This window comes from Heptranchias perlo, chromosome 12 (assembly GCF_035084215.1).
Source record: "Heptranchias perlo isolate sHepPer1 chromosome 12, sHepPer1.hap1, whole genome shotgun sequence".
In the NCBI taxonomy this organism is placed as follows: Eukaryota; Metazoa; Chordata; class Chondrichthyes; order Hexanchiformes; family Hexanchidae; genus Heptranchias; species Heptranchias perlo.
In genome coordinates, this window is record NC_090336.1 from 1,655,171 (window position 1) to 1,681,699 (window position 26,529).

The 26,529-nt window shown below is 43.9% G+C and overlaps 1 protein-coding gene across 1 annotated transcript in view; it reads right to left on the reverse strand.

Moving 5' to 3' along the window:
- Positions 1–26,529, reverse strand: part of LOC137328113 (mucin-6-like) — a 53,159-nt gene that overhangs the window by 26,587 nt on the left and 43 nt on the right. The window contains exons 2-3 of the mRNA XM_067994293.1: positions 26,235–26,367; positions 22,542–22,791 (exon numbers count right to left, since the gene is read on the reverse strand). Coding sequence (XP_067850394.1) covers positions 22,542–22,791; positions 26,235–26,367 — 383 coding nt within the window. The remainder of the gene's footprint in view (positions 1–22,541; positions 22,792–26,234; positions 26,368–26,529) is intronic.

The window sequence follows — 26,529 nt, forward strand, 5'->3', positions numbered from 1 at the left end:
CCTGCATATTTGTTCTTCTATCTCCCTTTCGCTATTCGGGGATCTATAGTACACTCCTAGTAGTGTGACTGCCCCTTTTTTCTTTCTTAGCTCAACCCGTATGGCCTCGATTGATGATCCATTTAGCATATCAACCCTTCTCACAACTGTAATTGATTCTTTAACCAATAATGCTACCCCTCCTCCATTTTTATCACCCACTCTTCCTGCCTAAAAACTCTATATCCAGGGATATTGAGCTGCCAATTATCCCCCTCTTTAAGCCAGGTTTCCGTTATAGCAATGGTATCATGCTGCCATGTGTCTATCTGTGCCCTTAGCTCATCTGCTTTGTTTGTAATACTCCTTGCATTGAAATATATACCCTTTAACCCCGTCAAATTCCTGTGCTGAACACTATTTAACCTTTGCTTCTTTTGCCTTTCTGAGTTGCTAACTACGTCACTAACTGCTTTTCTATTTTCCGTTTCCTGGTCTGAATTTGTCCTATCTGTACCTGCCCTTTGGTTCCCATCCCCCTGCCATACTAGTTTAAACCCTCCCCAACAGAACTAGCAAATGCCCCCGTGAGGATATTGGTCCCGGTTCTGCTAGGGTGCAACCTGTCCAGCTTGTACAGGTCCCGCCTTTCCCAGAATCAGTCCACCTCAGGAATTTAAACCCCTCCCTCCTACACCATCTCTCAAGCCACCCATTCATCTGGTTTATTCTCCTATTTCTGCTCTCTCCAGCACACGGCACTGGGAGTAATCCTGAGATTACTACCTTTGAGGTCCCGCTTTTTAATTTATTTCCTAACTCCCTATATTCTGCTTGCAGGACATCATCCCTTTTTTTTAACTGCAAAAGCAATGAGAATAAATGTTTGCTGGAATGTCAAATTAACTTTATTGTCTCCATGATCCTGGTTCAGATGCCTCATTTGAAATCTTACACTTGCCAGCCCTGCTGTCCAGTGAATTTAGGCTGCGTTTGTTGACACCACTGTGGTGCAATTAAACGAAAAGAATATTCTCACCACCAGGAAGTGGGAGGACAATACTCACCCAATACTTTGTCTGGAATGTGTAATTTAATTCAGTCTGCTGTAGACTCATTCAAGGCATAGTGCTAACACTATCAAGTTCACATAATGCACAGTGCAAACACTACCAATTCCTACTGTGTAGTCAGGAAACAGTGGTTAGTGGCTCAGGAAAAGCTTAGACTTTACAACTTTAAAAAGCTGCAAGTCAGTGCTGCAAATGGTGGCAGTTAGTAGTTAACAGGCAATTAGGTGTTAATTATTGTGGCTGGAAGTTGACTAACAATTGTAACTAGAGTGTGTCAGAAAGGTATATAGTACAAGGATCTTTGCAAAAGCATTGAGCTTGGGAAAGTCAGAAATTGAAGTGCTCTAATAGAGTGAAGACATTCAACTGGGAATTAGGTACAGAAGGGGAAGGGGCTAAATGATTTAAACCAAAAAACTATAGTCTAAGACTGAGCAGAGCATAAAGGGAGCTGCATGAGGAATCAAGGCAAGGAGGAGTGCAGAGAGTAAGTTAGTGAGTATTTAGTTCATTGGTTAGTGTTAATTAAACAGTGAAGTGTCTTAAAGCTAAACAAAGTTTAAATAACTGTAAGTTAACATGGTAGGTCAGTTGGGACCTGTTGTATGCACATCCTGTGCCATGTGGGAACTCCAGAAACTTTGTGTGTCCTGGAGAACCACATGTACTTGAGCTCAGGGTTTCTGAGCTTGAGGGGTGGCTGGTGTCACTTGTGCATACTGGAAGCTGAGAGTTTAGGGAATAGCATGTTTCAGGAAGTGGTCACCCAGCAGCTACAGAGAGTTCAGGTGGAGAGGGAATGGGTGACCACCAGACAGACTAGGTGACCAGGCACTGCAGGAGTACCCTGGGAGTGTGGCACTCAAACTGGTATTCAGTGTTGAATACCATTGCGGGTGTTGATATTTTGGGGGAGTGCAGTTAGGAGCAAATCCATGACACTGTGGGAGACTTGGCTGGGGGGGGGGGGCGCAATAGAAATGCAGTTGTTATAATGGATTCAATAGTTAAGGGGAGAGACAGGTGCTTCTGCAACTGCTGATGTGAGTCCTGCATAGTGTGTTGCCTCCCTGGTGCTAGAGTAAAGAATATCACTGAGAGGGTGTAGAACATTTTGAGGGGGGAAGGGGAGCAGCCAGATGTTATGGTCCATAAGGGTACCAATGACATGGGAAGGGAAGGAAAAGGGTCAAGGTCCTGCAGTCAGAGTTTCAGGAGCTAGGGAGGAAGCTTAAAAAGCAGTACCTCAAAAGGTACTAATCTCTGGATTACTCCCAGTGCCACACAATAGTGAGTATAGGAATAGTAGGATAAGACCGGTTAATGCTTGGCTGGAGCAATGGTGCAGGAGGGAGGGCTTCAGATTCCTGGGGTATTGGGGCCTGTTCTGAGGCAGCAGGGATCTGTTCAAGATACAGGTTGCACCTCAACAGAGCTGGGACCAATGTCCTTGTAGGGAGGTTAACTAGTGCTGTGGGGCAGGGTTTAAACTAATTTAGCAGGGGGATAGGTACCAGGATGAAACATTAGAGAAGAGAAACAAGGTGCACAGAGGACTGGGAGGAACAAGAATCAAAAGAGTAAAGAATAGTTCAGACATAGGAGGGATCAGAGGGGGCAAATATGAGGCTGTTTGTGATTGGAGTGCATATGCGTAAATGCATGTAGTGTGGTAAATAAGGTTTGTGAGCTGCAAGCTCATGTTGCCACTTGACTATGATATAGTAGCAACAATGGAGACCTGGCTCAAAGGAGGGGAGAATTGGGTACTTAATATTCCTGGCTACAAGGTATTCAGGAAAGGAGGGAGGGTAGCAGTATTGATCAAAAATTGTTTATAGCACTGGAAAGGGATGATGTAGTTGAGGGTCAAAGACACAATCTATTTAGTTAGAGTTAAGGAACAATAGAGGAGTTATTGTGCTATTGGCTGTCTGTTCTAGGCCACCAAATATTGGGAAGGAGATAGAGGAGAACATTTGCAGGCAATTTACAGAAAGGTGCAAGATCTATAGAGCAGTGATAATGGGGGATTTCAATTAGCCCAATATAGACTGCGACTGGGACAAGAACAGTATAAAGGGCAAAGAGGGGGAGGAATTCCTGAAATGTGTTCAAGAGAACTTTCTGGAACAGTGTGTTTCCAGCCCAACCAGGAAGGAAACAGTGCTGGATCTAGTTCTGGGGAATGAAGTGGGGCAGGTGGAGCATGTTTCAGTGGGGGAGCATTTGGGGAACAGTGATCATAGTATCATTAGGTTTAGAGTAGTTATAGAAAAGGACAAGAAACAATCAAATGTGAAAATGCTTAACTGGAGGAGGGCAAACTTTAGTAAGTTTAAAAAGGGATCTTGCCCAGGTGGATTGGGATCCAAAATTAGTAGACAACAGTAATTAAACAATGGGAGGCCTTCAAGGAGGAGTTGGTTTCGGTACAGACTAGACACATTCCTATGCAGGGCAAAGCCTGCCAGAAAGCCTGCGCACAATGTCAAGAAGCATGGAGTCCAACTCCAACTTGGCACAGGGCTTTGCGCAGTTCTTGGAACCCATCCATTCCCACATGGAACTGGTGGTTACCTCCATCAGCACATCTGTGGAACCCACCATGATGCAGTGTCTGATGACTGATGTCACAGCTTCCATTGCAGTACAACAGCTGTTATCAAAGCTACTGCTCTGGAAGTTCAGACTGCTGCTATCATGGCTCTGGGTTCCACTGTCGAAGGGGGCTTCCAGGGCGTCACAGCATGCCAGCAATCTGTTCTGCAGATCACCAGGATTCCTGAGGCGCTGCCCTGGGAGAGTGGCAGTGGCACCATGGAAAATGAACCTGCTGTCCTCTCTCAGGATGACAGCATTCCAGCTCCCACCCCTGCCACTCCATCTGTGCCCTTGCTGTTGCCTGTCGGCCAGACTGCTGCAGCTCAGACCGAGATGGTGCAGTCTGAAGCTGGATCCTCCCCAGCCCAGAGCTGCTCAAAGGCGTCCCCCAAAGCCATCTGCGCTCTCTTCAATTGAAGGTCAGGAGCTTTCACCACCCATGCTCCAGCCACTGGGGATGCGCCTCGTAGGAGCACTAGGAAAAGTAAAGGCACACGAATGACGGGCACTAAGGGAATGCACAAAGGTGAATAGTCTCATTTTGTTTGAATCGTTTAATGTGTAAATCTATAAATGTGGTTATGAATTTGTATTTGGTTTTGGTTTTCATTTCTGCTATGAGATGAGGGAGGAAGGAAGCAATGTGTAATCATAAGGAGGACAATTTAATGGTCATGTGGGAGAGGAAAGGCAAGGAGTGTAGGACTGTGAATGAGGAGGTGTCATTGAGGTTACTGGTGTCGCTCATTAATCATCTGATCACAGAGCCCTGGCCTACCTTGTTGCCTCCCTGTCTCTTCCTCCACATCCTCCTCAGTCTCCTCTTCCTCCCCTCCCTCTTCTGGCAGCTTCTCTTGCTCTGCGTGGTGCCTCTCTCCAAGCTCCCAGTCACCTTCAATTCCCAGAGGAAGCCCTAGCAGGCCACCCATGTCTGGAAGCAACTTTGGTCAGCACACTATTTTAAATGCATGAACAGTACTGAAAGACTAGCCAGACCACTCTATATAGAATATTGCAACTTTCTCCAAGTCTAGGAAACTTCCAGAAACATCCACAATTGTACCAGCAGCCAGAATAAATAATCCTGCAACTCCTGCATGATCCCTTTTAAATAGCGCTGGTGGTGGGGTGAGGGGGTACTTCATGCCTGCTCAGCTGTGCAAGGTAAGACAGCCCTACTCTACATGCTGCCAGCAGTCGTTAGGTGCGCGTTCGCAACCACCTTCACCAAGATGGTGACCTGAGCACTTCATGTCAGAATTGTGCACGTGCATCTCAGATGGGGCTTAGGAGTCCGTGTAGCGTCTACAAAATGGGCACTACACAGCCCAATTTCACCCCTCTTATGGATATATCCTGCTATGTTTGTTTTCTTCCTTTTCCAGTTTGCAGATAGGTTTCTGTTAATTCTATTAAGTCTAGATCATCTTATAAAAATAATTGCTTCCAGTTTCCCCCAATTTTTTCCCACATCACAATACATGAATAAATACCAGTCCAGGAGATTGCTTTTTTTGCACACTATTTTTCCCGTGTTTTTTTTCTCTAAGATAGTCTAAGGAGGCAGATGGTCATAGAAAAGATGAGCCTCAAGTTATCTGTGCCCAGCTCCAGGATGTTTCTGGTATAGTGGTCAGTTTTGGCTAAGAAGAGTAAAGCACTATAATACATGAACTGGTCAAACCAGTAACGGATACCTAGGCTAATTGTGCACCAGGTACGCTTATGTTTATGCCCTTCAGACCTGAGAGAGCAAAGTTGGACACTGTATTGGGGGAACAGTAAGGGTGGGAGACAGTGATGCTCTTTTCCCAGCAAAACTATCACAAATAGAGGTGAGAGAGCAGTTAAGCAAGTTGACAATTGCGGAGGAGTCATGGCAGGAAGAGGGCCAGAGGCAAGGAATGTGGGAACTGGAGAGTGAAGTTCTCAGGACCGCCTGATGTTCCATTCTATTGAAGTCAATGGACCTGAATACCGAATGGCTGACACGATACCACCCATTTGCCACCGTAACAGGCGGCTGGTGCGATACCGCCCGTTGCGAGTTCCTACCCCCATGTCTTTCACACGTGCCCTCCTGTGCTTCTCCAATCTTTTCAACGGCAGACTGAGAAACGCTTAGAAATATCAGGGAAAATGTGAATCGTTAAGCTGCTTTATTTTACATACAAGTGAACATAGAGAGTAGCAGTCAAAGAAATTTCTACTTAACTCAATCTCTCCTCAAAATCATGGGGGAAAAATAATAAGCCACATGCTCTGTCCCTTTGGTGGGCTGACTGACTTACTTATTTTTTTACATTACCATTATTTCAGATAACTTTGACATGAGAAAACTGCTCTCCTGCATTTTATCATCCAGCTCTGGGCCTCAACTCAGACCTTGCAGCTTCTTGTTTCTTTAAAACCTGACTGCCCACATGTACATTTGTCCCTTTTGTGGATTGTGATGCTAGCTTCCTATCAGTAGTGACTTGCCAGTAGGCTACATCTAAATCTAGAGGGAGCTGGACCAGTTCCTGACTGGGGCAGAGATTGCAACATATAGAAGTCTTTATAGAGGCTACTTGGTCAGTGTGATCTCCTGGACTGGTTTCAATTGCTTGAGGGGGTCGCAGAGGAATTTTCCAGAGTATTCTTTCCCTTATTGTCCTTGGGTTTTTTTTGTTTTTGCCTCTCCCTGGAGATTACATGGCTGCGGTGGGGTGGGAGGGGGAAGAAGTGTCTAGTCCGGATGCTCCGGCCACCCTGGTGTAGAGCAAGTTTGATGGACCAACTGGTCTTTTCCTGGCCATCAATTTCATATGTTCGTAACCTATCAGTTCCCTTTTTAGATTTACAATTGGCTACATCTCTTCCTACCTTGTAGTCCGAGTTTAAAGAAGACATCTTTAAAGATGAATAAAAGCCATCCTGGATAATGGGAATGGGGTAAGCTAATTGACCTTCATCGTATCAGCTGTCAATTCCACAAACTGACTCATTAGGTTTCAATACACATAGTCAGTGCTGTCCTAATACATCCTCTCCTTTTTAATACTATGCAAATTCATCTTATTTTAAAACACAATCCATAAACATAACAATTCCACAATCCTTTCTGTGAATAAAGGAAAGATCAAAAATCCCTAAATGTGACCGTGCGACAGAGGTCGAACAGAAGGGAGGTGAGGTTGAGGCATTAAAGTGAAGATTTAAATCGCTGAGGTTTTGGAGTTGCTTGGTACAGAGGTTAAAGGAAGAAAGGAGGAAGCATAGCTCAAAGAAAGTTGGCATGGAGTTAGGAGAGCAGTAAACAACTATGTACAATCCATTCTATCAAGAACACTACCTCACCCATTTAATTTCCTGAACGTTCTGCATAAATATTCCCCAAAACTCCAAAGTAATCAAGCAACACTGTACACTGTTCATTCATTCTCATATTCCTTCCATTCAACAAATGACTGAGAAGTATTGTATAATGGGTAGTTTCATGCTGTAGACAAGCTGCCCACTCGGAACTAAGCTGAAACTGTGGAAGAATACTTCACACAGGAGTACAGGAAAAGGGCCAGCGATTAGCCTTTGTCTGCTCCAAACTAGGACAATATCATCAAGGGTAGGGGGCAGGATCCTCAAAGATTGCCAATTTTTCCCAGTATTTCATGGTCCCTTACAAAGGGGCATTTTCAACATCATTCTGGGTGCCCCCTGCCCCTCAACAACAACAACTTGCATTTATGTAACGCCTTTAACCTAGTAAAACATTCTAAGGTGCTTCATAGCGTTATCAAACAAAATTTGACACCGAGCCACATAAGGGGATATTAGGACAGGTGACCAAAAGCTGTCACCACCTCTCCCCTTTGGCTGGAATTTTTAGCCATGCCTCTGTCATGCACCCGAGATTTTCTAAATAAGGTGACCTCCACCTGAGTACAGATACTCTAGCAGGGTCAGTGCCAGAGGTCACCAGTGGGCATTTCTTAACACATACAATGGGATGGACAGCCACAGATTTTCAGATCCAGGATCTTACAGAAACAATGGCCAAGGTTTTCTGATAAATTAGATAAGCGGTCAGAAAAGGGTCACAGATTCATCACTTCAGTTCTCCACTCATTTAGTGCGACATCCAATTTGGCAGTTGGCTATCCCACTGGCCTGTCAGTTTGCCGTTTATAATATTAAAATACGAACATATGAATTAAGAGCAGGAGTAGGCCATTCAGCCCCTCGAGCCTGCTCTGCCATTTGATAAGATCATGGCTGACCTGATTGTGACTTCAACCCTACTTTCTCGTCTACCTACTATAACCGTTGACTCCCTTGTTAATCAGGAATCTATCCAAATCAGCCTTAAAAATATTCAATGACCCTGCCTCCACCGCTCTCTGGGGGAGGGAGTCCCACAGACTCACGACCTTCTGAGAGAAAAAAATTCTCCTCATCTCCGTCTTAAATGGGAGACCCCTTATTTTTAAACTGTGGCCCCTAGTTCTAGTCTCTCCCACAAGGAGAAACATCCCCTCAGCATCTACCCCTTCTAGTCCCCTCATGATCTTATATGTTTCAATAAGATCACCTCTCATTCTTCTAAACTCCAGTGTATACAGGCCCAACTTGTCCAACCTTTCCTCATAAGATAACCCCCTCATCCCAGGAATCAGTCGAGTGAACTGTCTGCAAAGCAAATGGGGACAGAAAGCTCTAAATGGGGAGATTTTCCTGATTCTGTGCACTGGTGCACTGGATTGTCCGTGTGCAATAAATCGCAAAAAGTTGGGTGGGTGCAAGTGCATGCCTGTAAAAGAATCTACATAATTTTACTTCCATTTAAATTAATGGAGGAAAATTAGGCAAGTTTCTATACAGGCGTGGTTCAAACGGTTTGATTTTCTGATATTTGTTGTGCCTTTACATAATTTCCTGGTATTCCCACAAAGATATTGCGGATTCATCTGCTGTCCATTTAGAGTCAGTTTCCAGGGTTGCTAGGAACTGAGCTGTTTCCCAAAGTGGAGTTAAACATCCCAAATGAACAATTATGGTAGTATCTTGAGGCAATTTCTAAATGTTTTTCCTTGTCTTTTTCTTCTCTGTCCTTAGCTTGTCAGGTACCTTTATGCTAATTGTTGGGGCACTGCAATTGCTTTTTATGGCACTGTCAACAGTAGTAGCACAATAGGCTTCACTCTTTTGAATTCCCCCCCTTACTCATGTTTTTTGGAGAAAGAGGAGAAGGACCAGCACAAGAATCCCAGGCAGATCAGGCTTCACCAGAGATGCTCTGCACCCACCCATGCATACCTTCAGTCTCTTACCAAAAGGCAGAGACACTCATAACCATTCCTTTGACGAATGGAGATAAGAGGCTTAAAGATTTACAAGGCTAGTCATGAGAAAGTTGAGCTGCATGCTCTAAGGAGACCTTTAGCCAAACACCTCCATAGGCACACACTGCCAATGGCAGTCATAATCACAGATGATTTTAATTTTTATGTTTTGTGATTATTTGCCACTGTGGAGATCTGTAACATAGGCCAATCAGCTGTTATCAGTGTATGAGTAAGTGACTGATGCCTTGTTTGCTCCAGCAAGTAATCCTATCTCCTTCTGCATAATCAACCATCAGCTACACGACAGGGCTGCAAAATTTTAGATTAGCACAATTCTTGAAGGCACAGGAATCATACAGTACTCTTATGTGCTCCACAACACAATGCCCCTACCTACATGAATAAGAAAATATTCCACTCTATCAATGCTCAGCTTGCTCAAGACCATCCCAAGTCAATGCTCATTTCCCAAGCAGCTGTTATGGCGCCTTCTTTTTAAAATAGTTCAGTCACATCAGCAATTGGGCAGGGTGGCTCCTGGGCAATCAAGACTACCCACTGTAGCCATAGCTCACGATACCTTTGCAGAGTCCAAAGACACCAACTGTAAATAGGTGTAACATTGTGCCTGCTTCCACCATAGTAATCAGAGTACTGTGTGTCCATAACAGTTTCTGGGATTGAAGCTGTTATGAATACACCCTCAGCAGCTGGAGCCTAAGATGGCCTCACTGTAACTTCCAACGCTTCGGGGATTGCCTGACCCTGCATGCTTTCTGGCAAAATAGAGGGGGCTGGCAGGAAAGTTCAGATGTGTGGCCATCCTGAGAAACAGCACATCATCTATGCCCATTGCAGCCATTGTTCTGCAGCTAGACAGTGCCTCACCACAGCTACTAACCAGCATAACAATGAGACTAGTAAAGCTTCGCCTCATTGTTCTCCCTAGGCAATCCCCAAAGCCCATGAAAGTTGGAAGAAATAACTTCTTATACTCTAGAACCCCAGATCTACACAGGAAAAGCACTGACTGCTCTTAGAATCTCTAGCATGGTCAGTTCCAGTTCCTCAGGGCAGTGTCCTAGGCCCAACCATCTTCAGCTGCTTCATCAATGACCTTCCCTCCATCATAAGGTCAGAAATGGGGATGTTCGCTGATGATTGCACAGTGTTCAGTTCCATTCGCAACCCCTCAAATAATGAAGCAGTCGAGCCTGCATGCAGCAAGACCTGGACAACATCCAGGCTTGGGCTCATAAGTGGCAAGTAACATTCGCGCCAGACAAGTGCCAGGCAATGACCATCTCCAACAAGAGAGAGTCTAACCACCTCCCCTTGACATTCAACGGCATTACCATTGCCGAATCCCCCACCATCAACATCCTGGGGGTTACCATTGACCAGAAACTTAACTGGACCAGCCATATAAATACTGTGGCTACAAGAGCAGGTCAGAGGCTGGGTATTTTGCGGCGAATGACTCACCTCCTGACTCCCCAAAGCCTTTCCACCATCTACAAGGCAAAAGTCAGGAGTGTGATGGAATACTCTCCACTTGCCTGGATGAGTGCAGCTCCAACAACACTCAAGAAGCTCGACACCATCCAGGACAAAGCAGCCCGCTTGATTGGCACCCCATCCACCACCCTAAACATTCACTCCCTTCACCACCGGCGCACAGTGGCTGCAGTGTGTACCATCCACAGGATGCACTGCAGCAACTCGCCAAGGCTTCTTCGACAGCAGCTCCCAAACCCACGACCTCTACCACGTGGAAGGACAAGGGCAGCAGGCACATGGCAACAACACCACCTGCACATTCCATTCCAAGTCACACACCATCCCGACTTGGAAATATATCGCCGTTCCTTCATTATCGCTGGGTCAAAATCCCGGAACTCCCTTCCTAACAGCACTGTGGGAGAACCTTCACCAGACGGACTGCAGCGGTTCAAGAAGGCAGCTCACCACCACCTTCTCAAGGGCAATTAGGCTTGGGCAATACTTGCTGGCCTCACCAGCAAAGCCCACATTCCATGAACGAATAAAAAAAAATGTTTCCGGAATATATAATGGGGGGATAAAATTCCATGGCCCTTACAGCATGCTTTCACTGCAACTCAAGTGGAAGTGTGGCAGAAGGCTGGAAAACAAGCTGGATCCAGATACGCCGGGCCCTGACCTTGCTTGGGAGTTACTTGTGGCCTTGTTTGTGGGCGAGGACTATGGCCTAGGGCAGGGACTCCTTATGCTGGGAGCTCTAACAACATCAGACTCATCCATTTGGAGACAGGTGGAAGTGGACCCCACTGGGGGATGGGGGGTAACATGCAAATATTGTGGTCAGGAACTCCAAAGATTGAAAGTGCAATTTTATTTTCAGTAATTTCATTGTGATCCACTTACAAAAGGGGCTTCTGGGGTGGGACTCAACATTCTCCAGAATGGTCAAGTCACATTGGATTTTCCAGCTTGCGGGGTTAAACAGGCCCATAGTAGTGCAAGCACCCACCAGCCCACTGAAAACTGGGTCCCATTGACTGCATGCGCTGTCAGAATTAGCGCTGGAAGGTACCAGCGGACGTGATCCCGGCATAAGTTCTGGGAATCGAGCCATGTAATTTCGGGGCAAGGTGTCCAAACTATGACATGTGGACCACATTCAGTCTGAATCCTGCTTCTGTTTGTTCTTACGTATCTGCTTCTCCTTCTGAAACCATACTGACTGCCATTTACTGTGTTACATGAAGAGTGATAAGTGCCTGGAAATCCACTTGGCTTCAGCCTCTACACTAAAGAGCAGCTAAATTCAAGTCCCAAGCTTCCAACATGTGGCCAAACATTCCACAACGATTCCAAACAAAAACATTTATGGCACATCATGCCTTAAGCAGGAACATTTCTATATTACATTTTATATGACTTTAGATAGACAGAGTAATATGAATTAAAGATTTGCTTCAGATTAGCTTAAAAGTTCTTGGACAAAATTTCCCAAAACCGCTCGACACCAACTGGACATTGCCTTCAGTGGATGGTTTATTGAAAAATCGAGTGCTCGACCTGCAACTTTGCGTCCATTGCAATCAATGGTCAGAAAACCATGGCAGTTTACCCATGATACAAGTTTGCCAATGAAGAAAGTGACCACAAATCATTATTCAATAGTTGAATTATGAAGGTGGTTTCATTGTACTTGAAATTAAGTTATGGGTAGGTGTGAGAGCCAGATAATGTGTGTTAAATTGCTCATTAGTACACCCCGCAAGTGCTTTTAGTTTCGGGGGTAAAACCTGTGTTTGGAGTACCAGAAAACTGTATAAGGCTGTATCTTTTTTCTTCTAATCCTTAGTTCCTTGATCCATATGTAATGTTTCAGCAGAGATTCAGCTAAAAGCTACTGAAAAGAGCTACTCAAATGTTCAACTTATTATTGTTTTTGAATGTAAATACAATGTAACTCAAGTATTGTACTGATAATTAATAAAACTAACTTTCTGCTTTTGTGTAATTATTTTACTTATGAATAAATTTGACTCTGACCCAGAAATTCCACAGTTAAACATAATTTCCGTGTAAGTAACTTTGTTTGGCAGCAAAATGGCACCTAAGCTATTTAAACCAGTTTTCTGCCCCAAATTCCCCCACAAGTTTTGGCCCGTCTCACGATCCGCCCACAGAATTCCAAGCAAACTTATTTACACATGTTATGAGGACCAGTTGCCTCTGCTTTTATACTCGCTTGCACTCGAAGCAAGTAATACCAAGAATTATAATGCGCAACTGTTGCCAGGATCAGCTGAGACAGAAGGAAGTGAAGAGTTAGTGACCCTGAAGAGTGAAGAAAGTTTTAGTAGCAATTTCTGCAACTGGGCATAATATTCCGCCTCCACAGACCTGGACTTGCTTCTCATTGTTTCTGAGCCACCAGGAGATTTCCTTCCCCACCACCGCTGGTGTGGTATTCTCTATGGACCCTGTGGCCTTTATCATGAAGAGGGGGAGCAATGCAGAATGGAGGAAAGGCGAGTCAGACAGCATTTAAGGAGAATGGACCCCACCAGATATTATCCCCATAGAATATATAAAACCCTCAGCAGGAAGGGCTTCCACTTTCTGAATGTACAGACTGTGTGCAACATCATGCAAAATGATCCTACGCGTCAACGCGTAATATCCTGGAAGGTGTCACATTGCATTCATACTTCAAAATTCGGCCTTCCCTAATCTCTTCAGGGAATAAAATAAGGTTAAGGAACATCTTATGGGTGACAAAGCTTATCCCTGCTCCTATGGATAATGACCTCACTAAGAGTGGTCCAGTCAGCACCAGAGACGTGGTACAAAGAGGTACATGTCATCGAGGACCATCAGGATCTTTAAAGGACGCTTTTGCTGCAGGTTGGGAGGGACTCTGCACGGAATTTCGGCCCCAGCTCATGTGTCATTCCTAGTTGTAGTCTGCTGTGCATTCCACAACTTTTCCGTACAAAAAGGCCTAGAATTAGACATTCCTGTGAGAGAGCCTCATAATGACCTTCACCCAGAGGATTCCTCAATGCCTGCTGCAAGGGGCTTCAGAGGACATCTTTTCTGTTTAAGACAGTCTACCTTTGACACCAGAGTCTTACCCTCTTCTACCCCACCCTCAAATAAAGGACCAATCCTTCAATCCCTCTTTGCCCTCCATGACCATACCAATAATCCAAAGAGCTTCTACAAATACATAAAGGGCAAAAGAGTAACTAGGGAGAGAGTAGGGCCTCTTAAGGATCAACAAGGTCATCTATGTGCGGAACCACAAGAGATGGATGAGATCCTGAATGAATATTTCACATCGGTATTTACGGTTGAGAAAGGCATGGATGTTAGGGAACTTGGGGAAATAAATAGTGATGTGTTGAGGAGTGTACATATTACAGAGAGGGAAGTGCTGGAAGTCTTAACGCGCATCAAGGTAGATAAATCTCCGGGACCTGATGAAATGTATCCCAGGACGTTATGGGAGGTTAGGGAGGAAATTACGGGTCCCCTAGCAGAGATTTTTGAATCATCGACAGCTACAGGTGAGGTGCCTGAAGATTGGAGGGTAGCAAATGTTGTGCCTTTGTTTAAGAAGGGCGGCAGGGAAAAGCCTGGGAACTACAGACCGGTGAGCCTGACATCTGTAGTGGGTAAGTTGTTAGAGGGTATTCTGAGAGACAGGATCTACGGGCATTTGGAGAGGCAGGGACTGATTAGGAACAGTCAGCATGGTTTTGTGAGAGGAAAATCATGTCTCACAAATTTGATTGAGTTTTTTGAAGGGGTAACCAAGAAGATAGATGAGGGCTGTGCAGTAGACGTGGTCTACATGGACTTTAGCAAAGCCTTTGACAAGGTACCGCGTGGTAGGTTGTTACATAAGGTTAAATCTCACGGGATCCAAGGTGAGGTAGCCAATTGGATACAAAATTGGATTGACGGCAGAAGACAGAGGGTGGTTGTACAGGGTTGTTTTTCAAACTGGAGGCCTGTGACCAGCGGTGTGCCTCAGGGATCGGTGCTGGGTCCGCTGTTATTTGTTATTTATATTAATGATTTGGATGAGAATTTAGGAGGCATGGTTAGTAAGTTTGCAGATGACACCAAGATTGGTGGCATTGTGGACAGTGAAGAAGGTTATCTAGGATTGCAACGGGATCTTGATAAATTGGGCCAGTGGGCCGATGAATGACAGATGGAGTTTAATTTAGATAAATGTGAGGTGATGCATTTTGGTAGATCAAATCGGGCCAGGACCTACTCCGTTAATGGTAGGGCGTTGGGGAGAGTCATAGAACAAAGAGATCTAGGAGTACAGGTTCATATCTCTTGAAAGTGGAGTCACAGGTGGATAGGGTGGTGAAGAAGGCATTCGGCATGCTTGGTTTCATTGGTCAGAACATTGAATACAGGAGTTGGGATGTTTTGTTGAAGTTGTACAAGACATTAGTTAGGCCACACTTGGAATACTGTGTACAGTTCTGGTCACCCTATTATAGAAAGGATATTATTAAACTAGAAAGAGTGCAGAAAAGATTTACTAGGATGCTACCGGGACTTGATGGTTTGACTTATAGGGAGAGGTTAGATAGACTGGGACTTTTTTCCCTGGAGAGTAGGAGGTTAAGGGGTGATCTTATAGAAGTCTATAAAATAATGAGGGGCATAGATAAGGTAGATAGTCAAAATCTTTTCCCAAAGGTAGGGGAGTCTATAACGAGGGGACATAGATTTAAGGTGAGAGGGGAGAGATACAAAAGGGTCCAGAGGGGCACTTTTTTAACTCAAAGGGTGGTGAGTGTCTGGAACGAGCTGCCAGAGGCAGTAGTAGAGGCGGGTACAATTTTGTCTTTTAAAAAGCATTTGGACAGTTACATGGGTAAGATGGGTATAGAGGGATATGGGCCAAGTGCAGGCAATTGGGACTAGCTTAGCGGTATAAACTGGGCGACATGGACATGTTGGGCCGAAGGGCCTGTTTCCATGTTGTAAACTTCTATGACTCTAATAATCATCATCTCATTCAGTAAGTCAGTACCAAATAGGTATATCCTTTCCTGTGTGACTAACTTTCATAAATAACAAGCACAACATTGGTGCACATTCTATTTTAATACAACAAAGTCCAAAGTGAACTCAAGGCAACCTGTTCTTGACTATGCATTTCTTTCACCTATTCTAGTACTTCTCCTAGATGCAACCTGAGGGCCAGTATTGCACAAGGTAGTTAGCTGTTTATATTGTACAAAAGGGTCAAGGGACTGGGGTGGGCTTCCTCTCACGGCAGGTTGCTCCTGGAAGGGAGTCGCTGCTTGCAGCATCTCTGCGGATTCTAATGAAGCCATCGGTGGCTGCAACAAAGAAAAAGCTTCCCTAATGTTGCCCCAAATAAGAACTGTGGGCATACCTGTTAGTTGCCGCAACAAAACACAGATATTGCACACAGGCATGATGTTCCTCAAACATAATTTTTTCAGGTGAATACCTGAGGGTTCTGAGTCACATAACTCCAAAGCCATGGACAGCCTTCTCCTCATCCTTCACTAGGAAGGTGGTGCACCCTCACCCACTCCTCTAGCTCCCTCGTGCCCTGTGACACACCTAGTGGCACCTCCTCACTAACACCATCTAACTGCTCTCGGTGAAAGTATGAGCTAATGCTTGGGAGTAAATGTAATGGTCTGACATATATACCTTTCAGAGCGAACAGGAGAAAGTGATGGGCATCCTATGTGGTTTCCATTTCATTATATCATAGTAAAAAGGTAATGCAAGTCTCGTCTGCTCTCTCAGATGGACGTAAACGATCACATGGCACTATTCGAAAAAGTGCAGGGGAGTTCTTGGCCAACATTTATGCCTCAGCCAACACCAATACCAGATTATCTGATCATTATCACATTGCTGTTTGTGGGACCCTGCTGTGAGTAAATTGGCTGCCGCGCTTCCGATATCACAACAGTGACTACACTTCAAAAGTGCTTCATTGGCTGTAAAGCATTTTGAGACATCATGATGCCGTGAAAGGCGCTATATAAATGCAAGTCCTACTTTCTATTCCAATTACAATATATGTAAGGGTACAAGTTTCAGTTGAAATGAGACTATGTGATAAATTTCCAGAACAGTCTGGAATGAAGCAGAACAGGATACGTGCCCGTTACAATGGAAGATGTCTGATCCTGCTAAACCTTACCAAGTCAGGCCAATTTAAATATTTATAGCGAGCTCCCAGCCAATATTGGGCCCTTAAAAGGCTGCAGGTAAAACTTAACGGGATGTGGACAAATAAAGATGGTAAGTTGAAAGAGCACCTACACAGTGACAGATGTGGTCAACCTGCAGCCAGTGTGTCAAGAAGTGACATAGAATGCAATCATAGAATGATTACTGCATGGAAGGAGGCCATTCGGTGCCGGCTCTCTGCAAGAGCAATCCAGCTAGTCCCACTCCCCCGCCCTATCCCCGTAGCTCTGAAAATGTTTTCCCTTCAAGTACTTATCCAATTCCCTTTTGAAAGCCACAATTGAATCCTCCTCCACCACCACCACCTCAGGTAGTGTATTCCAGATCATAACTACTCGCTGTGTAAAAAAGTTTTTCCTCATGTCGCCTTTGGTTCTTTTACCTTAAATCTATATCCTCTGGTTCTTGACCCTTCTGCCAATGGGAACAGTTTCTCTCTATCTACTCCGTCTAGACCCTTCATGATTTTGAATATCTCTAGCAAATCTCCTCTCAACCTTCAATGCTCCAAGGAGAACAACCCCAGCTTCTTCAGTCTATCCACTGAAGTCCTTCATCTCTGGAACCATTCTAGTAAATCTCTTCTGCACCCTTTCTAAGGCCTTCACATCCTTCCAAAAGTGCAGTGCCCAGAATTGGACACAATACTCCAGTTGTGGCCCAACCAGTGTTTTATAAAGGTTCGTCATAACTTCCTTGCTTTTGTACCCTATGCCTCTATTTATAAAGCCCAGGATCCTGTTTGCTTTTTTAGCCACTTTCTCAACCTGTCCTGCCACCTTCAACGATTTGTGCACATAGACCCTCCGATCTCTCTGTTCCTGCACCCCCTTTAGAATTGTACCATTTAGTTTATATTGCCTCTTCCTGCCAAAATGTATCACTTTGCACTTTTCTACATTAAATTTCATCTGCCACGTATCCACCCATTCCACCAGCCTGTCTATATCCTCTTGAAATTTATCACTATCCTCCTCATTGTTTACTACACTTCCAAGTTTTGTGCAAATTTTGCCCTATACACCCAAGTCCAAGTCATTAATATATATCAAGAAAAGCAGTGGTCCTTGTACCAATCCCTGGGGAACACCACTGTACACCTCCCTCCAGTCCAAAAAACAACCGTTCACCACTAGTCTCTGTTTACTGTCAATTAGCCAATTTTGTATCCATGCTGCCACTGCCCCTTTTATTCCATGGGCTTCAGCTTTGATGACAAGCCTATTATGCAGCACTTTATCAAATGTCGTTTGGAAGTCCACATACACCACATCAACCGCATTGTCCTCATCGACCCTCTCTGTTACCTCATCAAGAAACTCTATCAAGTTGGTTAAACACGATTTGCCTTTAACAAATCCGTGCCTGCTTTCCTTAATTAATCCACATTTGTCCAAGTGACTGTTAATTTTGTCCCGGATTATCGTTTCTAAAAGTTTCCCCACCACTGAGGTTAAACTGACTAGCCTATAGTTGCTGGGTTTAGCCATACACCTTTTTTTGAACAAGGGTGTAACATTTGCAATTCTCCAGTCCTCTGACACCACGCCCATATCTAAGGATGATTGGAAGATTATGGCCAGTAACTCCGCAATTTCCATCCTTACTTCCCTCAGCAACCTAGGATGCATCCCATCTGGACCGGGTGACTTATCTACTTTAAGTACAGCTAGCCTTTCTAGTACCTCCTCTTTACCAATTTTTAACCCATCCAGTATCTCAACTACCTCTTCTGTTACTGTGATTTTGGCAGCATCTTTTTCCTTGGTAAAGAGAGAAGCAGAGTACTCATTTAGTACCTCAGCTATGCCCTCTGCCTCCATGCGTAGATCTCCTTTTGGGTCCCTAATCGGTCCCACCCCTCCTCTTACTATCCATTTACTATTTATATGCCTATAGAAGACTTTTGGATTCCCTTTTATGTTAGCCACCAGTCTATTCTCATATTCTCTCTTTGCCCCTCTTATTTCCTTTTTCACTTCCCCTCTGTACTTTCTATGTTCAGCCCAGTTCTCACTTGTATTATCAACCTGACATCTGTCATATGCCCCCTTTTTCTGCTTCATCTTACTCTCTATCTCTTTCGTCATCCAGGGAGCTCTGGCTTTAGTTGCCCTACCTTTCCCCCTCGTGGGAATGTACCTAGACTGTAGCTGAACCATCTCCTCTTTAAAGGCTGCCCATTGTTCAGTTACAGTTTTGCCTGCCAATCTTTGATTCCAATTTACCCGGGCCACATCCATTCTCATCCCAATGAAATTGGCCCTTCTCCAATTGAGTATTTTTACTCTAGATTGCTCCTTGTCCTTTTTTGTAGCTAATCTAAACTTTATGATACTATAATTGCCTTTCCCTAAATGTTCCCCCACTGACACTTGCTCCACTTGGCTCATCTCATTCCCCAGAACCAGATCCAGATCCAGCAATGTCTCCTTCCTCGTTGGGCCGGAAACGTACTGGTCAAGAAAGTTCTCCTGAACACACTTCAAAAATTCCTCCCCCTCTTTGCCCTTTACACTATTACTATCCCTGACTATATTAGGATAGTTGAAGTCCCCCATTATCACTACTCTATGACATGCATCATGCAGCTATCATGCTTTTATGAGTGAGCACATTAAAGATATGGGGGAAGGAGAAAATTTAGCCTTTGCAATGGCTATAAACATTTCTTAAATTATTGCCTTTAAAAAGGCTTAAAATATGTTAACTTTTTTTTTCAGGCTTTACAAAGGCTATATAGGCAAATAGGTGTGTGTCAAAAATCAGCAATAGCCAAAATAAATGGGGAGGCTTGGAAACAGAGATTGTGGACAAGTAATGGAACGATGCTGCACCTGTTTCTTCAACTGAAAAGTAGAGGTACTGCTAGCTAAGATGGGTAAGATGAGGGTTTCCCTGTTTGCCACTCAAGGACATGCTCCCTAGAGGACAGCTGTAAAGCATGCAGGACAGGAGGTGGTGGTCAAGCTCAATGCTATATGCACTACTTGCAAGACCTGGAAACAGATGTAAAAAATGGCACACATGAACAAAGTTGATACCCAACAGTACCAACAGTACATGGCACAATTATGCATGCCACAAAGTGTTGCTCATCAAACTGGTCCATTTACTACTGCATCATGCCAAGTTCTCACACAACCTTACAGTTCTTTTAATGCTGATCGTGCATATCCATACACCAGCAGTGCACATTCAAGCTGCAATTTACAACTAATTGCCCTGATATGCTCATAGACCTTTAAATTGCTTACTCATAAAAGTACTGAATTAAAACATAGCTGAATGTTACATGTCACTTGTTCAGGCATAAATAGGCTGCAGGTTGAACACATCTGTCACTGTGTATGTGCTCCTTCAACTTACAACATCTGAAGACTAGTTCTATGCTAGCATGACTAGGTGTCACAGAAACAGAAAAATTTATGGCAGAGAAGGAGGCCATTCGACCCATCGTGTCTGTGCTGGTCGAAAAAGAGCTACCCAGTCTAATCCCACTTTCCAGCACTTGGTCTGTAGCCCTGTAGGTCATGGCACTTCAAGTGCATATCCAAGTACTTTTTAAATGTGATGAGGGTTTCTGCCTTTACCACCCTTTCAGGTAGTGAGTTCCAGGCCCCCACCACCCTCTAGATGAAAAAGTGTTTCCTTAGCTCCCCCCTCTAATCCTTCTACCAATTACTTTAAATCTAGGCCCCCTGGTTATTGACATCTCTGCTAAGGGAAACAGATCCTTCCTGTTCACTCTATTTAGGCCCCTCATAATTTTATACACCTCGATAGAATCACCCCTCAGCCTCTTCTGTTCCAAAGAAAACAACTCCAGTCTATACAATCTTCCCTCATAGCTAAAATTCTCCAGTTCTGGCAACATCCTCATAAATCTCCTCTGTACCCTCTCTAGTGTAATCACATATTTCCTGTAATGTGGTGACCAGAACTGTACGCAGTACTCAAGCTGTGGCCTAACTAGTGTTTTATACAGTTCTAGCATAACCAGCTCTTTTATTATATGCCTCGGCTAATGAAGGAAAGTATTCCATATGCTTTCTTAACCACCTTATCTACCTGTCCTGCTACCTTCAGGGATCTATGGACATGCACTCCAAGGTCCCTCTCTTCCTCTACACCTTTCAGTATCCTCCCATTTATTGTGTATACCCTTGCCTTGTTTGACCTCCCCAAATGCATTACCTCACACTTCTCCGGATTGAATTCCATTAGTCATTTTTCTGCCCACCTGACCAGTCCATTGATATCTTCCTGCAGTCTACAGCTTTCCTCCTCATTATCACCCACATGGCCAATTTTTGTATCATCTGCAAAATTCTTAATCATGCCCCCTACATTTAAGTCTAAATCATTAATATATACCACAAAAAGCAAGGGACCTAGTACTGAGCCTTGCAGAACCCCACTGGAAACAGCCTTCCAGTCACAAAAAACACCCATTACCCTTTGCTTCCTGCCACTTTCCCTTGGATCCCATGGGCTTTTACTTTTTTGACCAGTCTGCCATGTGGGACCTTGTCAAAAGCCTTGCTAAAATCCATGTAGACTACATCAAACGCAATACCCTCATCGACCCTCCTTATTACCTCCTCAAAAAATCAATCAAGTTACGACCTTCCCTTAACAAATCAAAGCAGAGAAGGGAACATAAGCCAAACTGGAAGGGGGTTCAGAAATGACAAAACTTAGATTCTCCTTGAGGCAGCCACCGGACATCTTTGCATATAAGAGCATGAAGGAATTAGGAGGTGAAGTGGTGGGCCTCCAACAAGTTCCAGGTTAGTACCATTCAACTCTTATGTTTGGTTACCTATATCACCCACTACTACAAAGACTTACTCACAATCACACCAATAGTTATCATCTTCTAATGTGAGTCTGTTGGAAGAACTGTCTTGGAGTCAGCATTCTAACATTGTTCCTTTCCTGTCATTTTAGGCCTGGAACAGGAGCAAAACTGCACTGCAAGTGGTCCAGACCAAGACACTACCTCACAGCACTCTATGTCCCTCTCACCAACATTTGCAAGCACCACCACAGCTACACAAATTCTGAAAAATGCTTTTAATTAACTTTGGGAGATTGCAATAGGACAGGCACAGTGCACAAGCAAGAAGGATCAAGTGATAGTGGCAAAAGAGGTACAAGAAAGAACCTAATGCTGGATGGCCACATAACAGTCATAAATGACTCCTCTACTTTGGGAAATCCAGTACTGTAGTGTTATTCAGCAGCTATATCATGTTTCTGTTGCTATTCAGTGGGAAAGGAGGCAAAGCTGCTTGCCATGCTAACTTATGTACTGGTTACCTGTTTGACATGTGTGGTCAACACACAGGCTAATACTTCAGATGCTAGCCTGGAAAGAAATGGAAGTGGAAATGCTGCTGCACGTGCTATTGATAGAACTATTCCTATGTTGGAGATTGGCTATAGAAGTCCTTGCAATTGACAGCACAGCTGAGCAATTGGCTTGGTGCTAACCCAGAGCCTGCAGTGCCAGTTGTCCTCGATCACTACCAGGTAGATTTACTAGAGCCCACAGATACAATGGGGGCAGTCTGGCTCTAATGCCTGCTGATTTCTCTAGAATATCTTCTTTCCTCATATACCATATTAACCATGAAATAATGTTACTGGGATTCTTTCAAGGCGACCGCATCGTTAATTTTAAACTGTCCAGCCAACCAACATAGAACTCTAATTTTTGTAACTTTTTATAAACAAGCAAGTTAGTTGTCTCATTAAAAGATAAACAGTGCATCATTCCACTTACCATAGTCCACCATTAAGAATTATCTCCTGATTGGCATGTGCAATGACAACATTAGCCAAGAAACATGGACATTCATCTACACCGACACATCTGCCAGAATTGTCCAGGTAAGTGTATTCTGGGCAGTTGCAGCCATCCACTGGAGTAGCATCTGAAGTGCACTCAAAATTTGGATTAGACAGCGCCATACAGGTGCGATTACATACTCTGGAGTTGTAACTGAAGATCTGATTGTCAGGGCAAGAAATTGCTGGAAAAAAGATCAAGGTTTCAAATAATTATAGAACTATTGATTGATTAACTGATCACTCAAATTATGTATCTATCATTAATATATTAAAAGTTAGCTTATGCTCTCACTTCCTATGACACATTTACTTCCTATAACATTTCCATCATACTATTTCTGGCTTGCCTGCCTGTTACAATTTATCTTACGTATTCATTTTACTCAACGCTGATTGACTCCTCTAACCTTGATCTTCAATTTAAGTGGCAGTGTTGCTTACTTACCTGAGACCTTCCCCCATGTCTCTAAGATAGGTGGTGCTGTTATCCAAAAAGCTACCTGTACTGGAGCTGCTAAAATCAGACCTGAGGCCTGCTGCTGCCTTTCCCCTCTCTTGTCAGCTTCTCCTGTACTGTTGTTGCCACTCCATTTTCATGACTGGATTGCCCCGTCTCAGTCTCCAACCTTCAACTCCCGCTACTGCTACCTTCCTGATCAAACAACCCAGCCAGGACCCTCCCTGCAGAGGGAAAGGAACTTTCCTAGCTTAAAGATCTTCAATCACTTTCGGTGTCAAGGCCCCCCCAGAAAGAATAGTGAACTTCCCCTAGCAGCCTCCTTTGTAAGAGAGCCACATTTAAATATTTAAAAACTTGCCCATTTTATTTGGGGGTCCAGATCATGAAAACAGCCTGGACCCCCACATGAGAACTATATATGTTATTTGGAAGCCTGGTGCTGCCATTGATCATAGGTGGAGTCCTTGGGATGTGGGAAATCCCTGCCCCCCTTCTATGTCTTGTAAGTGGAGCTTCATTCCTTACAAGACCCATAGATTCCCCAATGTAAGGTTAAAACAGTGAATCGGGTCCCAGCCTAAATTCCACCCCTTCCAGCACACTGCCAACAGAGTTACGGCAGGACTGCACCAGAAGTCTTTGGCTTCATACACTCTCAGACCGCAGCTCAGGCTATAAACCAACAGGCAAATTTATTTAACATGAAACAAGAAAATAAACTGAACTCAGTAGAAACAATATATTTACAGGAATTACATACATTATTATTCTCCTAGAAATTCACAACAAAGATATTTCTCTTCTGCAAACCCTCAATGTAAAACAGATCCTTTAAATATGGTTGCTTATTTCTTACATAACAAAATGCCTCCGATTAGCCCTATACCTCTGCTGGCTTTAGATTGACTGCACTTTGCAGTTCAGCCAACAAATAGTCGAAATTCACTTGAAGATAATACCCTGAAAAGGACATTACATTTGATCTGGATTTCCCTCATATTGGCAGATGGTGATAAAACGTTGCAATTTCATTGTTTGCTTTATAAGGTAGGGTAGGAACAGTAATACCGTTCCTGATTGGTTTACTGCAGCTGGGTTTCTCTATAGCTCTCTCTCACTCTTATCAGAGCTCTCATTATTAAACTGTTTATATTTTCTATCAACTAAATGCAGTTGATGCTAATCACAACCTGTTTACTTGAGAAGCTTTCAAAATTTAAATTATTCATTAAAAGAAAAAAGAATTAGGATGAAAAAATAAATTACACCAGATCTTTGTTTGCCCTGTACTAGGAGAATTGGCATCTCCAAGGCACAGGCAGAGAAAATGAGTCAGAAACCCATTGGCCCGGAAATTGCTCATAAAATAACGGAGAGCCGAACAGCACTCACCGTTATTTCAGGGCAAATGGCAAGTTCCAGTGACCGCACATGCACAGTCAAACGTAGAAATCCGGAAATTGTTCATTCAGCCCTGCTCGTTTGGAAGGACAGCTCGCTGGCTGAATGAACGGACCAGCGTGAACTTGCTCTCCTACCCAGCTGGAAACGAACTAATAAGAACATAAGAAACAGGAGCAGGAGTAGGCCACCCGGCCCCTCGAGGATGCTCCACCATTCAACAAGATCATGGCTGATCTTCTACCTCAATGCCATTTTCCTGCACCATCCCCATATCCCTTGATGCCTTTAATATCTAGAAATCTATCGATCTCTGTATCTCTCCATAAAAAAAGTACGCTGGGTTTTTTAGGTCTAAACTAACTTTTAACGGCATGCTAAGTCTTAATGACTGCCAAACAACCTCTTTGGCACTGCAAATTAACTTTTAAAAATGTGCAGTCTCATTACTTCCGATTTTAATTGTTGTTGGACATTTATAAAAAAATGTAAAATGTTAAAATTATTTTTAACTTTTTCTGTCTGTCTCATTTATCTGCCTTTTAATTTGATATTTTTTACCCTCCCTATATTTCTCTTTCTCTAACTGGTTTTACATTGAATTAACTGTCGTAGCTTTCACTTCCTGGTTATGACTGCGCAGCTGGTCAAGGATGATTCATGCTGATTAGTTATGAAGGTAAGAGCGATCCTTTCCACTCTCTCACAACTCACAGAACACTGGGAAAGAAGCTACACTTTTTGCAGCTTACCAGTGAAGCAAGCTGCCACCCAAAAGCCCGCAAATAGTTAGTGGGTGAGTTTATAACTAACGAGCCGCAGGTGACGTTCGTTCGCCGCTCAGTGCAATTTCTAGGCCAATATGTTAGATCTCCACCCCAATGCACTGCCCTAACAATTTGTTGGGCTCCCTTTAGTGATGCAACTGGGCCTACATTTGTAGTAGGTACAGACTTAGTGTTGCTATTCTGAGGAGGGAAGGGGTGATCCTGGCCTCCCAAGGAACCCAACCTCCTTCCAAATCAACTTCCACCCTTCGCACAATACCTACTCAAACTCATTGTCCATCAAGTGAAATTTTTTCAACATGTTAGTTCATCAGTGAAAATTCATTCCACATATGTGTACACTTTGGGGCCGATTTTAACTTGGCCAATTCAGCGCTAAAGCGGCACCAGCAGCCTCAAAATGGGGCCAGTAGCCTTACCATCCCATTAACGGCGATGCTCTGGGTGCCGCCATTTCTAAAGGGACGTACCGCTGGGCGGCCAAAATGCCCGCATGTTGCAGGCGGTAGACCCATTTTAATATGCAAATCGGGGTCCTAATTGTCTATACTCTGATCAGTTTCACTGACGGTACAGCCAAAGGGCTCCAAAAAAGGAAAATTTTAAATTATTTTTGTGACGTCAGGAGGAGCACTTCTATTCCTGCTAGCCCCACAAAAGTAATCTGTCCGACCCGGGCTCCCTCCCCTCAGGACTTACTTTTCTATCAGTCGGATGGCTTGCACCGGCCCAGATCCATTTGGGGTGGGCAGTTCTATTTTAAATGGCTCCAGGCCTCATATGGCTCCAGCCTCTTCGTTCCCGGCAAGGGTGACCAGCCAGCGCACTCCGCTGGTCAGCCACCTGAAAGTTAAAATCTACCTCGTTGAGTAATAATGTGCTTTGCCTCAAAAGGTCATTATATGTTGTGAATTTTAAACACCACTAGTCTGGTATAGTGAGACTTACAATGTAATAATTATTATTGGGTACTTACTGCATCCATCTATAATATTTCTCCAGCCTATCAAGTGTACGCCTCTTTTGGCACAAGCACTAACATAGGATGCAAGACTTGCGCACATGAAATCATTCGTTTGCTCATAGTTGCATGTCTCAAATTTACAGTTCTGAAAAGAAAGAAATGAATAGAAAAACGATTATAAACACACCAATATACTTAAAACTAGATTAGAGCATGCTGAAAATAAAGATCTTTTTCTTGGCAGCATTCTGTGGCAGTGGTTATATGAACAGTGGCCTCATTCCTGTGGATTGTAATCATAACGGGC